At 33.7% G+C, this 14,938-nt stretch overlaps 1 protein-coding gene across 1 annotated transcript; it reads right to left on the bottom strand.

Annotated features, from left to right (window-relative positions):
• Positions 1–870: 870 nt before the first annotated feature.
• On the bottom strand, positions 871–14,374 carry LOC146532322 (nose resistant to fluoxetine protein 6-like). Its single transcript, XM_085197253.1, has 12 exons — positions 14,243–14,374; positions 10,126–10,262; positions 6,562–6,892; positions 5,153–5,267; positions 4,486–4,573; positions 3,979–4,145; positions 3,653–3,838; positions 2,959–3,132; positions 2,552–2,702; positions 2,167–2,353; positions 1,765–1,907; positions 871–1,054 (listed from the first exon to the last, which is right to left on the bottom strand). Exons 1-12 carry the CDS (start codon positions 14,319–14,321, stop codon positions 935–937), a joined length of 1,878 nt encoding a protein of 625 aa, XP_085053379.1. The 5' UTR covers positions 14,322–14,374; the 3' UTR covers positions 871–934.
• Positions 14,375–14,938: the final 564 nt, after the last annotated feature.

The following is a 14,938-nucleotide window of genomic DNA, read 5'->3' as shown; positions in this document are numbered from 1 at the left end:
GTGAATATTGTAAAGAACTTGGCTCTATTAACAAATCAATGCAAATGTGAGTTTTACTGTATAAGTACAAGACTATATAACTATTGCCATTGCCATAAAATAGTTAAATTTAACTACTTGAGTTATTACTATAATAACACAATTAGGCTTATACAGGTGATTTAACCTTTAGATATGAAAAAAAAAAAATTAAAATATGTTATACTAGCATTTATTTTTTTCCGAATATAAGCCTTCGCGATTAAATTTATAAAAAAATGTTCATTATTATTATATTTTGTTATACAGTGTCGCGTCGTGGCGCAGGGGCACAAGCGTGCAAAAAAAAGGTTGCCCTTGTGGTTGCCCTGGTGGCAAAGCGCGGCGATAACTTCCGCCCCTCAACACGTTATGCCCCAAAAATTCAGCGGAAAGTGGGAAACGGAAGTGTCTTAATAAAGAACGGAGTGTCTTAACACTAGGTTCCCTGGTTCCGTCTGCCCAACGTACTGTATGCAAGATATAATGCAAAGCTAAAAAATATTTTTGTATTGATGATTCTATGATTCTCGTAACAAGACGGCGGCGTTAGGTTGCGTCACTCAACTTGAAAATTGTTGTTGATTAATTATCTCAAAAATTGAGCAGAAAAAGGGACAAGTGTCTGTACGTCAAGTCAGGTCGTGTCAGGCATTCTATAATTGTGTATATTTATCTTTTTTATTACCGTACAATTTCCTCCGTGTGTTTTCCACACAACGTGACATTGGCGAAATGAATTGTGCTCAACTGGCACGCTCGAAACGCCATATATCAAGAATTCAATTCAAAAGCTAAAGAAAAACTATATGTAGTAATGGTGACATTCAAGAGGATTACCAAAAAAAGGAATAAAACACCTATACGTTACATTTATTACAATAATATTGCACTAATTTTACATTTACTATAACATTCACTCTTTTTTCTTAGTCAATAAAGCTTTAGTGAGTCCAGCGACGGGCGCCTCGACTAGAACCCAGAGTCCAGCTCCACATAAAAATGAGAAGAAGATCGATGCACTAAGCAGAATTAGCTGAAAATAAAAGGAATTATTAAAAAGTTAATCTATTAGTTTAATTTTGAGGCCAGTCGTGGCGCACCCTTGTGCCCATAAACGTGTGACTTTAAACGTGGGTCCAATTTCCATTCGAGGAAATTCCCTAGCTCTAGCAAAGAATGCCTCCAGAATTCCTCCAAAAAAAATTGTCGAAAATAATTCTTCTTACAGACATTTATGACGCAAAATAAATTCTACAACAGTAAAAACAAAAAAAATATAGCCAAACAGTTTTTTTAAGATAAAATCTAAAAGTTAAACAGCAAATTTAGTTTATTGAGGTGATTTAAATATATAATATTTTTTTTATTTATTTTTGACAAAACGTAGTACGCAACATTACAGAATAATGTGCATTAATCTCAACAGAGAATTTCTTAATATTTTGTTTTTTTTTCAGGGTAGATAAAGATAATCTAGTCCATCCATACTACTAGTAGTTGAGTGGCGGAACTTAACGCCGCTCTTTTGTTTTGTCAGGGCAGGAAAATGACGCTGTACACTGCGCTACGATGGTTTTATTTTTTTTAGCTTCACGTTGAATCCTGCACAAACCATAGTAGGCAAAGGGAACCTGGGGACCTTGTGTTGTCGTATTGCATGTTGAGTGGCGGGACATAACAAAGCATTTATTACTTGCTATTTTTTTTTCTAACTAATGAAAAAATGAAAAAATCCCAACTTACCACATTATAATCCGACATAGTTAAAGTGGTAGTTTGACTTCCTATATAAGTCCTTTGAAATATAGTGTGCAGTAAGAACGCGCAATAGGACACTCTGCCCATCCATGAGAATCCTCGCCACTCCACTATACCTCGGTAAACAGCTGAAAAGAACGTATATGAAATAAAAGTGATTTTAGTACTTAGTTGTCCCCGACTACATGGATTCTATCATGGATTCTGGAGGCATTGCGTGTTGAGTGGCGGAAGTCGACACCAAAGCGAATAAATGGAAATATAAATTGAAATAATAAATCACTCCCCGAGTGGGGATCGAACCCACAACCAAACGGTTTTATAGTCACACTTTGTGCCTTTGTGCCACTACTGGCCTCAATGAGAAATAAAATGAAACATACTTACTTTCTAATTTGAATATAACACTTAGTATAAACATAACAACACACAATTGGAACAAGGGTTTGTATAGACACGCGTAAGTAACTGTCACTAGAGTTGATGGTGTGTAGTCGTCGATGTAGAAGAAACCGCCAGATAGAATGATCGCCACGCCCAATGGGAACAGCGACCACACGACGATACGATATTTCTAAAAATTAAAATATTTATAAAGTAATTTCTTTTTTAATAAAATAATTTAAAAAATACAAAGTTGCTACAAAAGTTTCAAGTCGTTATATTTTACCGTAGTATAAAAATTGATACAAATCTGAATAAGTTCTCAAGTCTAACATAATTATCATAAATCGACTCAAAATTGTGCTTTTACAGTATTTTTTGTACTAACCTTATATTTAGACATATCCTTTTCCTCTGTTTGCCACTTGTAGCAAAGGAAGCCCGCGGCGAGCCCTAGCACGTAAGTGGAGAGATTCGTATGTCCTCTAATGTAGACTAGATTAAATGTATCGTCGTGGATGTAAAGAGAACGATATGATCTGAAAAATAGATTATTTTAAATCAGAGATTCTAGAGTATTATCCATGCTCCAATAGATACTAAACTTCAGGTTTTATGAGTAATAGCAGGTTAGGCAGAGGGAATCTAGTGCGAAAACACTCGGTTCCCCATTTTAGAAACACAACACGCCGCCTTGTCTTCCATAACAAGGGAATTTAAAATATTTAAATATGATTATTCTCACTGCAACACGACGGCTTAACAGAAAAAGATAAATAAAAAATATTTCCTTACTCGGGAGATTGTATGACAACCGCATTTAAGTTGTCAAAGTAAGTATGAGCGCTTGTTATCACTATAGACGCTAAAAGAAGCGTTATGAGAGTGAACTTCCTGTAGCGTGGATTTTGGATGAGCACAAACAGGGTAATGGCTAAAATAAAGAGTTGAGTATCTGCTGCTAAATACCTGATGAAAAGAAAAGATAATTTAAATTTAGAGGCAAAACGCGACGAATTTCGCCACTCAATACGCATTGCTTCACAAGTATTAGGCAGAAAATGAGAAACGGGAGTAGAAGTGTTTCTGAATCGAAATATAGTGTTTTAAACCTAGTATAAGATTGCCAGATTCCCTTTGACTTTCAAGTTCAAATTCAAATATTTTTAAGTTGCGAATTATGTACGCAGAGATAGGTCATCGACGAAAAGTATGACACTGTATGAAACTGTAAAGGCAACAATTTTCCCATTCTGGTTAACTCTCCGTTGAATGAACCAGTTCATTCAACGGAGAGTAAGGAGGGATAACTATGTTCCATCTGCCTACCTAATCTATGTCTGCTATGTGCGGATCTTTATATAAAATCTAATAAAAGAGCAGAAAAAAGAGCGGAGGCAGGAGACCTTTTACAGTACTCTCCGTTCTCCTTGCCTATCGTGTTATATTCGGAATAATAGGTAAAAGTAAAATAATAAATAAAACTTACCATCCTTGAGGAAAACAGACATCATTTGGATAAATGTAATTATTGAAATAGAATATGTTCGCCCACCAGTACTGCCTGCATACGTTAGATTCGTATGTCACTATCAAGTCCCAGAGAGGGCCAGTGTTCAAATGCCTCACCCAAGTGCAAATAGATGCTATTATGAAGAAGTAGGTGGGAGTTAGCCTGAAATAATTTTGAAAATAAATAAATAAAATTGTTGCAATTTTTATTAAGGATATTAATTTTTGGTTATATTCGGTTTTCCTGTAGCAGAAGGCTTTTACTAAGGCTTACCCATTGCTATTTATTTATTTTTTTATTACCTAATCCATCTAAATATAATGCCTGTCGGTATATGCGACCACGTCACCTCGCGCTTCTCGGCGAGGACCTGTAAGTTAAACGCCAGCAAGAAACTGGACATTACGAAGAAAGTGTGAGTGACCAAACTGCCGTTGTAGAGAATTTGCTTCAGGGGATCATCGTAAGCCTGAAAATTATACAAATATTAAAATGCATTTAGGATCCTCCATTCAGTTTACGCTGCATTCCGCATGTAGTAACGTAGGCAGAGGGAGTCTAGTGTTAAAACACCTGCCTCCTATTTTCCGCCAAATTCTGGAAGCATTGCGTGTTGCGTGGTGGAACTCAACGCCGCGCTTTGTGTTGTTTCCAGAGCAAGAATAATGACAATATTTAATTTATTTTTTAATTTAATTTATTCTCCCAAGTGCGAAATAAACCCACAATCCTCGCGTTTACAGCCACACAGTCCTTAATTATTTAAAAAATTAATATAGTAAGATATTATAACTTATAAAAAAAGTTACCCTCTCCAAGTATAAGGGATTTTCAACATATGTAACCGACATGATGAGCGCGGTGTGTGAGAAAATGACGCATGCCATTGTCATTGATCTGAAATATAAATATTAATTGCATTTTTTATAATTTTATAATATTTTTGATCCAATATAATAATTTATTTTTTATCTTTTACTTGCTTTTCTAAATTATTAACTGTGAAAGCGTATTATTGCTCTCCTAAAACTAGGCTTAAAAATAAATAAAGAGATAAAAAAATACATAATAATTTAATGGCTGCCCTCTCTCCTATACGCGTGATATACTTGCGACTGTGATTACAGCTTGTATCCTTAAACTGCTCTCAACTCTGTGATCGATCCGCAGATGCCATTTTAATAATCTATGAATAGAAACTTCAGCTCAAGATCGATCTCAGAATTAGGATTACACTTTGTGTTACCACAGTGAAGAAACAAAGCCAATTTAAATAGAGTAATATTCATGAGTCTCTATCAATTTCATAACCATAGCAATTAAAAGAAATGTTTTATTTAAGTACGACAATCTATGTTATTAATTATAATTTCATCAGATATTTCAGATCTTTAATTTTTTAGATTCCCAGGTCCCTATCTATTTTGATATGTACGGGATACAGCGTGAGGCAAAAAAATAAAATTGAATAAGTACCTTAGTCCATTAAATAGTTTCAGTCTTTCAAATCTTGGGTCAGATCCTCTTCCACCAGGCGCCACTAGTTTGGCCCAATTTCTTTTTAGCGAAAACGCTAGTAAATATGGATTGCCTGTAAAAAAAACAAAAAAAAAATTGAGAAAAATAGAATTAGAAAAATTCTATATATTTCACGTTTGTCATCGTTTTGCTGTTTGACTATTGTAGAAATGACTAAAAGACGTTTTTTTAGACAAACAAGCTAGTTCTTTTATGTTTTTTAGCTTTACGCTGACAGACGGGCGAAGCAGGCAGACGGAACTTTCCGCGGAATTCTGGCGAGATTTTGTGTTGAGTGGCGTAAGTAAACGCTGTATTGACTGAGTTAATATGTGTTAAAATAAAAACCAAACGTTTTTATATTTTAATGCGTAAATTATTCGACCGATTCCCATGAAAGTGTTTAAGCGTGATTTACAATAGCGAAGCCGCGGGTCTAATAAATCTATTAACATTACCTTACGTGAGATTTTAATCTGTGATTGGTATCATCAATTAAAACCTTATTATTTGTTATCTATAAGATATATCATTTTAAGTATATAAGTAAGATAGGTAGTGAACTTAGTGAGGCCATCGTGGCGCCGCGGCATTGCGTCTCACTAGAAACGCGACAGGTCTGAGTGCGACTTTCCGGCGGAGAAATGAATTGTTTTTAAAAGTGGCTTTGAGTACTGCCATTTTGCTTGCACGGTTTCGAAGAAAGGAAGAAAGTGAAGAATGAGTCTCTTACTTCTTCTCTGACAACCCTGCTAAATTAGAGAAACGTGAATCTCTTCAATATATTCTTTTCCTTAGTGATGAAAATTTAAATTCAACATAAAGTCAACAAAATAATTGTGCTTGTTTACATTGTAATTAATATGCGTGACGTATGATTTAGCATTTCCAAGATTACAAACATTAACTTTATAATTGTTGTATAATATTTTATTGCGAACGTTTATTATGGTGTTTTTAGATTATTATCATAAAAGCAAAAACATACTCGAATAATATATATAATATAACGAAGAAGAGAACTCTGTAATTAAGTTTAAAAATTCGTAAAAGTTGACTAATAAACTTGTCATCAGCACAGTGAGACGTGTTATCGTATAAGTGACGGTTTTATGTAGGATCTTCTTCTTGAGGGAATGGAATTATTTTTATTTTCCCTCTTCTTAAACAAAGTGGTGGACGTATCACCACTCGACACGCACTAACACTAGGCTGCCTATCATGGTATACCTATGCAGAACAGCTAAAAAAATACTCTGCCTAACCCACTCCTGGATTCGAATCTAGAATCATTTACAGTCATTCAAAATTAACACGCCAATACATGCTTTCATACAATAATAAACAATATTGTATTTATTAATTACCTTTTTTAATATCCTCTTCGCAAATAATAATGTCGTAAAAGCTACCAATTATATTAAGTATTAGTATTATGGCGCATACGGCTGCCATCGCGAAATCTGTCGCATCCAAAATAATTTTCTCATCATATCTCTTACAATAATGGAATTTTGCTAATTTCGCTTCTATTTTATATTTCTCCCATATAGTTTCGTTGACGGATTCTTCGAGGTAGCTCTTTAGGTCCGGTGTTGTTTCCAATGTATGGTTTAGGTGGGTGGTGTATCTGGTGGCGCAGGTACCTCTGTGTATGACTGTGTGGTTGAAGTGTTTTATTTTGTGATCTGAATACTCCTGTAAATTGTTGTAGAAAAAAAATATCATACAATTAAAAATACTTTAAATAAGATAGTCATAGTACATATACATGTAGTTAATAATTATCTTTTTTCGTCGAACTGATCTCTATTTCCAAATTCTTGAGGCATTGCATATTGAGTTGCGCAACTCAACTACGTGGATTGCCTTATTATCAAAGCGAAAAAATGGAAATATTAAATATTTTAATCCCCTGAGTGGAAATAGATCCGTCTCGTTTCGGTTTGTACAATCATCCACTGGTGCCACGACGGCCTTATAATTTTTCAGTCTTAATTCTTTTTAGCAAAAAATTTTGAGTGAGCTCCAGATTATTTTGGATAGGACACGGGCACCCAGTCTTGGTGTAATTGACGACTCTCTTTGTCTTATATTGAAATATAAAATATAAACAAATACATTTTTTTCCTCACTTTCCGCCGAAATTTCAAGACATTGTGCGTTGAGTCAACGCCGCGCTTTGCCTCATTACCAGAGCGAGGAAATGGAAATATTAAATATATATTTTTTAATGATGCGCTTTATATGTTTAAAGTTGTTTTAATTTATGTGTACTTTACGGTTTACATGCACTTTATCAGTCTTACAATCATTAGCCAAAATAAAAACTAGATTTATTGTAAATTTTTGCAAATTTTATGAATTAGCAATAATTAACCATGTATCCTAGCAGTAGTTTATTCAAAACTACAGATTACATTACAATTTTCTTCAGATTAAAGAATATATTTTTATAGTATAAAAATATTTTTTGGATTCTTTTAGAGGCCTGTCGAAGCAAAAGGGAACAGGCGCAGAAACGACATAAAGATTAATATTTCATTTCTTCTAGCGGGGATTCGAACCCACAACCTGTCTCATTTACTGTCTTACTTTGTACCTCTTCGCCACGACTGGCCTCATGAAAACATTTCAATATTTCTATTTCTACGAGTAGAAATAGAAAACAAGTTATCACGAAATTAACAGTCACACGCATCTGCCTCTGCGCCACTAAGATCTCAATATTTTTACAATGTAATTGAATGAAGGAGTCATTTTCCTCCATTAGCTAATTCCTTAATATTTCAAAAAATGTATAAAGATTTTATTGAAAAAGTCTAACTAGGACTTATTCGCGATTGTGAAAAATTATACATTTTTATTTATTCCATAAACAGCAATAAATAAAGTAACCTTGTTGAGGTTACAGAAACATATAATTTTCCAAGAGGTAGATAAGGTCTGGTTCAGTGTTGACGAGTGTTTATTAAATATAATTATATTGTTTTTATAATTATGTAAAAAGAAATATTTATACAAATTATATATAAAAGAAACTCCGATGTAGTCATGAGCACAAGCGTGCAACTTTAAAAGCGATGACTGTGGTTTTGATTCCCAGTCGAGGGCATGAGATATTTAATATTATTGTAATTTCTACGCTCTGGTTATCGGGTTAAGCACGGTGTTAAGTGCCGCCACTAAACACGCAATGTCTTAAGCGTTAAAAATCGACGGAAAGTGGAGAAGCATGTGTCGAATGGCGATTGGAGTATCCTCGGACTACGTTCCCAGCTTCCCTCTATCAACCCTGCTATGTGCAGGTTACAGCGTTATGCTAAAAAAATAAACTCTGCGGAACCCTGCGGATGACCATCGCAATGGAAGTCGAGGAGTTCAGAGAAGTGCTTGCGACTTGGAACAGTTGGATAATATAGATTTAAAGACTCTTTTGAAATTTTTAATAACGTTCACCGCCATTGTCTGAGTTCCTCTCTCTATTTGAAGTCTAAGACTATTTAAAATATGTACATTCTATCTCCTTAAAAGATAATTCTAAGCAATCTTCTTCTTCGTGTCAATGGAATGGAGAATTCATATCATATTTTGCCAGTATTTAGCCACGTCGACTGCGGCATCTGTTGCCTCCATCAGACCGTCATGTGAGCAGGTGATTGGACATTTCGGCCAGGAGAGTAAGTGTGCCATCGTTTGTGAATCCGCGCCACAGTCACAGGGAGACTTATGTCCCCCTTCCCTCAGTGCGTACCCCCATCTCACGAGATGCAAATTATCAAATTCAATTCTAAGCAATTATCTTTGGGTAGAATAATTTAGTAAAAATATTCCCGCAGAGATGCTAACAACATAAATAAATACATTTTATTGAGCAAATCAGAATCTTCAAGTAAATTGATGAAAACGTATACCTTACTAGTCAGAGCGCTTGGAAGGTTTCAAAATTTTATTCGCTTTTGAAATTATATTTTCCTTTCAATCAATTCAATTCTTTCAATTTCCTTATAATGTTAAAAATATCAAACTTAGTTGTTGTTGAAATTGTTTATTTATCTGGGGCTGACTTATTATTAAAAACAATTCTTTTACCATCACGCTATATCCCGCGCATAGCGTGGTACTCGTGGTAGGCAGAGGGTACCTGTCTATTCTGCTCTAGAGGACTGAAGGAATTATTTTACCTATTCAAGAGTCACGTGTGTAGTTTACAAGGATATTCACTTATAAATATAAGCTTGAACTCTTAACACCAATCTTTACAATAGCACTAATAATTATAATATGTGATATAATCACTTAAATGACAACATGTTTAAATATTTTTCTCTCTAAACGGTGATAATTAAAGAAATATTTTTTCTTTAAAATATTTTTTTAGTTAATATGCAAATAAATAAAAAGCGTTAAAGTTTGTATATTTTTGAATATTCATATTAATGTTTTAAATAAACATATTTTAACGTAAAAATATGTGCCGTCAACGTATATTAAAAGTTTCAAAATTAAAACCAACTCAAGATTTTAATGTTACTTTTTTAACTTAACGCTATGTCCCGCACATAGCAGGTTCCTCGGTTTCCTCTCGCTGATACGTCGATTACTTCTACTCGCACTAGTACTTCTTAATAGTTATATCGTACCATACAATAAAACACTAACTGTTAAGACGTGCTTTTTCCTCGACACCAGAGCGAAGAAATGCAAATATGAAATACAAACGCCACGATCACGACTGGCCTCAAGATTGACCATGCTAAGCTTTCGTTATCAACTACCCTGATTCTACAGATTCTTGATGTTCTGTTCTCAGTTTATGGCGTTGATATAATGAAGGGGGATGTATGGTCCAATTCTTGTTTTTTTTTGACTTGTAAATACGTCGACGTATTAAGAAAACCGGTTAAAAATAGAATATATAAATACTTCACCTTTATAAAATTTAATAGTTCAGAGTAGTCTTTGCTGTGGAGCTCGTAATCTGCCAAACAGTACACGCCGCCAGGCTCCATACATGTATCATAGTCGTCCATAGCGAAGAGCGGTGGCATTTTTAAATACTCAGTTTCTGTAATAAGAGTGAATTTGAATCTTAAAATATTTACACTTCTAAAAAACTAAAATTCATACGAAAATATCCTTATTTATGTGCTTGTAAAAATCTATTTGAATAAATAACGTTTTAAATTTATATATATGTACTTTTATATATCTTATAAAGATGAAGAGTTTCAAGGCGCTAATCTCAGGAACTGTGGAGTCGATTTAAGATTTTTTTTTGTCTTTTAGTCTATTTATCGAGGAAAGCTGATAACATCACGATCAAAAGGAGCGGACTGACACAAAAAATTATTACATTTAGTATAATGCACACAGTTTATAGTTCGTTTCTTCGCTTTGACAAAGATTCAAAGTGCAGCGTTGAGTTCTGCCACTCAACACTGCTAGGATTCGGCGGAAAATGTGAAACGGAAGTGTCTCAGTGGAAGTGACGTTACGATTTCAAACTTATGTCAATCAAAGTACACTTTTTACTTAAGAACATGGAAGAAAACAAATCCTTTCTTCTATTTTCTTTAAGACATCTTATCTAGAAATTATAAGTTTTCAAAATGAAACTAACCTAATATAACGAACTTGGGTACTTAAAGGAAATTCAATTATGCCATAGTAATAACTATAATAACATTAACCAAAAAAATATGAAACATTAAAATGATCTCGTTTCTAACAGCTTATCAGTACAAAAGGGTTAATCCGTATATTTCCGTAAGTAATTTGCGGTCACAATTATTAACTTTTTGTTTATAAATTAGATTTTGTTGATGTTGGCTTAATGTATGTTTTATAGCTACACGCTGTATCCCATACATAGCAGACGTACAGAGTAGATAGGGGAACCCTGGGAACCTAGTGTTCCCATCAAGATATTTTAATTTCCCATTTTCTGTGCTCGCACTTAGCGCTGTGCTTTGCCTTGTTACCATATCCTACTTAATGCGTTATTAGGATTTGGTAACGACGTAAGTACGTACATCAATATCGATAAAAGTTTGGAATAATTTTCATTTCCAGCCCCTGGTACGACATAACGCGGTCTAACGTTCCGTTAATAAATAAGAAATTGGAGAATCGTTAGGAACTGGGTCCTGTTTGCCTCCTTAAAAAATAAAATGAAATAAAGAATTTTATCTAGAAATCGACACAACCAGACTCTAACACTTGTCAATCAATGTCATGTGCAACATAGTAGGTCTCAATGATGTCTCGGCTGTTAACATTTTTATTTTGTGGTAATAATTACCATTCTGTATGCTACACTGTAAATAGCAATCGCAGTCCTTAATGCACTATTTGATAAGACAAAATAATATTTAGTACGTACAGGCCAAGGTGTTGAGTTCCGCCGGTCAACACGCCTCTAGAATTCAGCAGAAGTGTCTTAACGATAGTTTTCTAGGCTCCTTCTGCCTATCCTACTAAGTGAGGGATACACCGTGAAGCAAAGAAAAAATATCTATCTATCTATTTAAAGTCTTGTCATTCTTCTCCGTTTAATATTCTTTCACATTATTTCCGCCAATATAATTTTGACCATATAAAAGGTAAAATGGTCATAATAATACGATCTAGATAACACTGACAATAAGGAAAATGTTTATGTCGGTATTATAATAAGCGCAAAGAATTTAAATAGCCTTCTTAAAAGTTTTGGAAACATGTTCATACTATACTTAAGTACTGAGAAAACAAGGGTTTTATATAAAAGACACCAACTGTTGAAGTCGGAAGTAAAAAAGATGTTTGATTTTTAGCCGACTTTTGTAAGAAAAGGAGGTTCTCAATTCTACTGTATATTTCACGATTATTATTCATTGCAAGGCGACGTCGACGTGGCGCAGCAGCCAGAAGAGTGTGACTGTAATACGACGGTTATGGGTTCGATCCCCACTCGAGGTAATTAATTATTATTTATATTTATTTAGCTTTTGACCCCCGATGCTGGGAATACGTGCAGTTGAAATATAACAATTATATTATAACCTATTTCTCATAATCCGTCGACGTTTGTCTCTGCATCACTTTTAGTTTCTGAGAAATTATTGGGCAAACAGACATAGTATAAGTGCATATTTATCTTTAGGGTTTAAAAATATGTATTGTTGATACATACATATCAAACTCTCATTTTTTCACTTTGCCCCGAATTTTTGCGGCATTGCATTGCGTACGTAACTAAACTAAGTTTTGAGAGCTTGCACCCAACACTCAAATAGGTCTAAATTTGCGAAATTAGCTTCTAAGGAAGGCCACTTGTAACTTGTCACTGGACATTACATTGACCTACAGTTCAAGTATACACTTTAAGGAAATGACTTAATAGCACGTATTGTAGACTATACAGGTATAATAATTGTTATTATGGAGCAGTGCAACAGTTTTCGACTTATTGATATGTTTGAGTTCGATTCCTGGTTGTGGAATGGTAATATTTAATTTACAGTGGTGAGTTCCGCCACTCAACACGCTATGTGTTAAAAATTTAGCAAGCAGAGTGGCTTAGCACTACTTTCGACGTCTCAGTGTGTTAACATTAGGTTTTCTCTACCTACCCTGCTATATACGAGATACGGAGTTAGAAAAAAAACCGATGTAATGAATAATAATTATTATATTAGTGTCTTATATTATATTATTATTTATTAAGGTCATGTACCTTAACAAATAAAAATAAATAATAATTATTAAAAGTTAAAGTTTAAGAAAACACGGATTAAATTGTACAATTTTTTATATTAATTATTATTGATTTATTTACGTAATTTCCAAAACTAATGATTATTTAATCTAAAGGATATTTTGTTTATACCCATATACTTATTTCCTTTACAGAATTTAGTTTTTTATATATTTCTAGATACCAAGGCTTACGATATCAAAACTTAAAATTATTTTGCCCTAACTTACTCATCTCTTAATAAGCATATTTAAAATTAGAGTTCGCCTTTGGTTCCTAGATTAGCGCCTTCGCCCTCGTGGGTGCTGAGCGAGTTACATGATAAAGTTTATAGCCTCGATATAAGGATAGTACAACGCAAAAAGGATCTTAAAAATGGGTTTTTCTTCAAAACCCTAGTTTAGTGTGTTCACCAAATAAATTCTTAGACTTTTTAATATTGCTATTAGTATAGAAGTATAGATAAAATAAGATATGTAGTTAATTTTTTGATTTAAGTACATTTAAAATGAATCTATTTTGATCGGATTATTCGCGCATATGAAAATATAATTTAGAAAACTCTCCACTTACGATGTAGATTGGCTACTTGTGACCACGGACTAGACGCAGTAAACCGTTCTAAATATCGTTAACATACTTTTCGTTGTTCCGTTTCCTACTTTTCGCCGAATTCTTGATTAATTTGAGTGGCGAAACTCAACACCGCGTTTTGTTGCCACGGAGCGAAGAAATAATAATATATAACAATTAATTTCCTCTAGTAGGAATCGAACTCAAAACGTTTCTCGCAGACGCAAGCTTGTGCCCTCCGCCGCCACTGGCCTCAATGGTTTTTATACTGATGAGAGGCAAAGATAAATTTCTTTTGAGAAATTATGTCATACACAAAAACTATTATTCAAATTGTAAGAATAAAAATCCGGATGTTAGATATAGTTCAAACATGTCAAGTCGATATTGTTATCATCTATTGAGGTTAACATCAAAGACAAAAGCGGATATTGGATCCCGAACAATATTAAAATTGTAATATCGTGATACTAGTGTTTTACTGCGGCATTTATACGACAATTATTAGCGACGATTATTAAATTATTAAATATATTTCCAATTAGAACCAGTCTTCCTTAAGATCAGCGCGTTCAACAAAGCTTTTTAGATATATAATGTCGGCTTAGACTTCCTAGGGGCATGATAGGTGCAGGATCTAAGTAAACAAATAGAAACATCTTAACCTATATGTATTAATAAAATATTTAGAATTATAAAATGGTCCTCAATAAAAACATTAAAAACTTTTAACTTACCATTAACTTTATAAATGACAGCTAAACTTCCATCGAAGATAAAGAAAAAAAGGAATACTTTCAACATTGTTCCATACATGATGTACGCACGTCCAGTTAGAATGGAGTATATCACGCTTTGTAAGTAACAGTTAAGTTAGTATTGTATATCCTTATTACCATCAGTTGTAGGGTGGCCATGAATTTTATAAGAAACTGACGTGACACACTCGTAAATGATGTATGTAGGTACCACGAATGCTAGTTCGATTTTTGAGTCAGTGTTATTTTGTAGTTTCGTAAAATATTTTTGTTTTAATATGATTTGGTTTTAGGTTCTGCTATTCAAATTCAAATTTGAGATATTTCTTATTTATATACTTAACTTTTACAAGAATTTCTAAATCTTCAATTGAACATAAAGCTAAAGTTAAGCTAGCTTGCGAATGATGAGAGATCAAGGAACTTTGTTTTGAGTACTATTATAATGAATTTTCTATTATATCTTCCATGTAAAGACATAGTTTAATCAATCAACTTCATTCTCAGTTAGAGGGAATCTAGTGTTAAAACACTCCCTGCATTAACACCAGGGCGAAGAAATGAAATTTAATTTAACACGTAAATATTATATACATCGCATAAAATATTTTTCTGTCCGTTTCTATGCGATCATTGTTTTTTCATTAATTCCAATTTAGAGCACAAGTGTGTTTT

The sequence above is a fragment of the Heliconius melpomene genome, chromosome 14 (genome assembly GCF_056956725.1).
Source record: "Heliconius melpomene rosina isolate 202511_hmr_F chromosome 14, ASM5695672v1, whole genome shotgun sequence".
Classification (NCBI taxonomy): domain Eukaryota; kingdom Metazoa; phylum Arthropoda; class Insecta; order Lepidoptera; family Nymphalidae; genus Heliconius; species Heliconius melpomene.
The sequence above is the reverse complement of the archived record's forward strand: the minus strand, read 5'-3'. Positions and strand labels throughout refer to the sequence as shown.

What these genes read in the sequence shown, in the direction of transcription:
- LOC146532322 (XM_085197253.1), bottom strand. Translation starts at nt 14,321, where the DNA reads ATGTATGGAACAATGTTGAAAGTATTCCTTTTTTTCTTTATCTTCGAT. An exon ending in AAACTATTTAATGGACTAAG is followed by an intron (nt 4,574 to 5,152) that starts GTACTTATTCAA and finishes TTTATATTTCAG; the next exon opens with ATCAATGACAATGGCATGCG. An exon ending in GTTGTCATACAATCTCCCGA is followed by an intron (nt 2,703 to 2,958) that starts GTAAGGAAATAT and finishes TCTATTTTTCAG; the next exon opens with ATCATATCGTTCTCTTTACA.